The 798-nt window shown below is 40.9% G+C and overlaps 1 protein-coding gene across 1 annotated transcript; it reads right to left on the bottom strand.

Annotated features, from left to right (window-relative positions):
- Nucleotides 1-287: 287 nt before the first annotated feature.
- On the bottom strand, nucleotides 288-464 carry LOC101571039 (keratin-associated protein 20-2-like). The gene has a single exon (XM_004646319.1). The coding sequence runs from the start codon at nucleotides 462-464 to the stop codon at nucleotides 288-290; it is 177 nt and encodes a 58-aa protein (XP_004646376.1).
- Between the last annotated feature and the right edge of the window lie 334 nt (nucleotides 465-798).

Raw genomic sequence — 798 nt, 5'->3', positions numbered from 1 at the left:
AAACGTGAAGTATAGTTTATTTAGTACTACATGTGTCTATAGAAAAATTGTGTCCAATTTGATTATACTTCATATAGTTATAAAAAAATTACAGAAATTTTTTTTTTAAAACTATCCCATAGACACTGAGGAATTAAAAATCCATGGCCAGTTTTATATTTTTATAGGTTAGTATATTGTTGATGTTTTTAAGATAGTTAAAAATTTATCATGTGAAAAAACTTGATGTAATGACAGTAAAACCAGAAATTCTAAGCAACAGGCTAATATATTGTGGGAATTCTTCATTAGAAGCCATAGGACCAGTATCTTCTACAGCACAGAGGGCGGCAACAGCCATAGTCACAGCCACCATAGCCACCATAGCCACCATAGCCACCATAGCCATAGCCAGAGCCGTAGCCACAGCCTAGACCACCATAGCCATAGCCCAGGCCTCCATAACAGCTGCTGTAGTAGCACATGGTGTCAGGAGTGGACTGCTCAGTTCAGGATCAGGAAGTTGTTATCTGAAGTAGGAATCTGTCAGTCTGGAGCCTTTTATACCTCCATAGTGGTGGATGGGGAAACCACAGAAAATGCACCATCACATGCTTTGTGCAATGCCATCAAGATTATACTCATTAAATGCTGGCCCTTCCCCCCAGGGCATGCTGGGAAGGCAACAGAGACTGGGTGTGGTGATGCATGCCTGTAATCCCAGTACTTGGGAGGCTATAAACAGGTGGATCACTAGGAGTCTGATCTAGTAGTGAGACCCTGTACACCCTGTAGACCCTTCCCTAAAATATAAAAAAA

Source organism: Octodon degus, unplaced genomic scaffold (genome assembly GCF_000260255.1).
Source record: "Octodon degus isolate 3935 unplaced genomic scaffold, OctDeg1.0 scaffold00264, whole genome shotgun sequence".
NCBI classification, from domain to species: Eukaryota; Metazoa; Chordata; class Mammalia; order Rodentia; family Octodontidae; genus Octodon; species Octodon degus.
The sequence above is the reverse complement of the archived record's forward strand: the minus strand, read 5'-3'. Positions and strand labels throughout refer to the sequence as shown.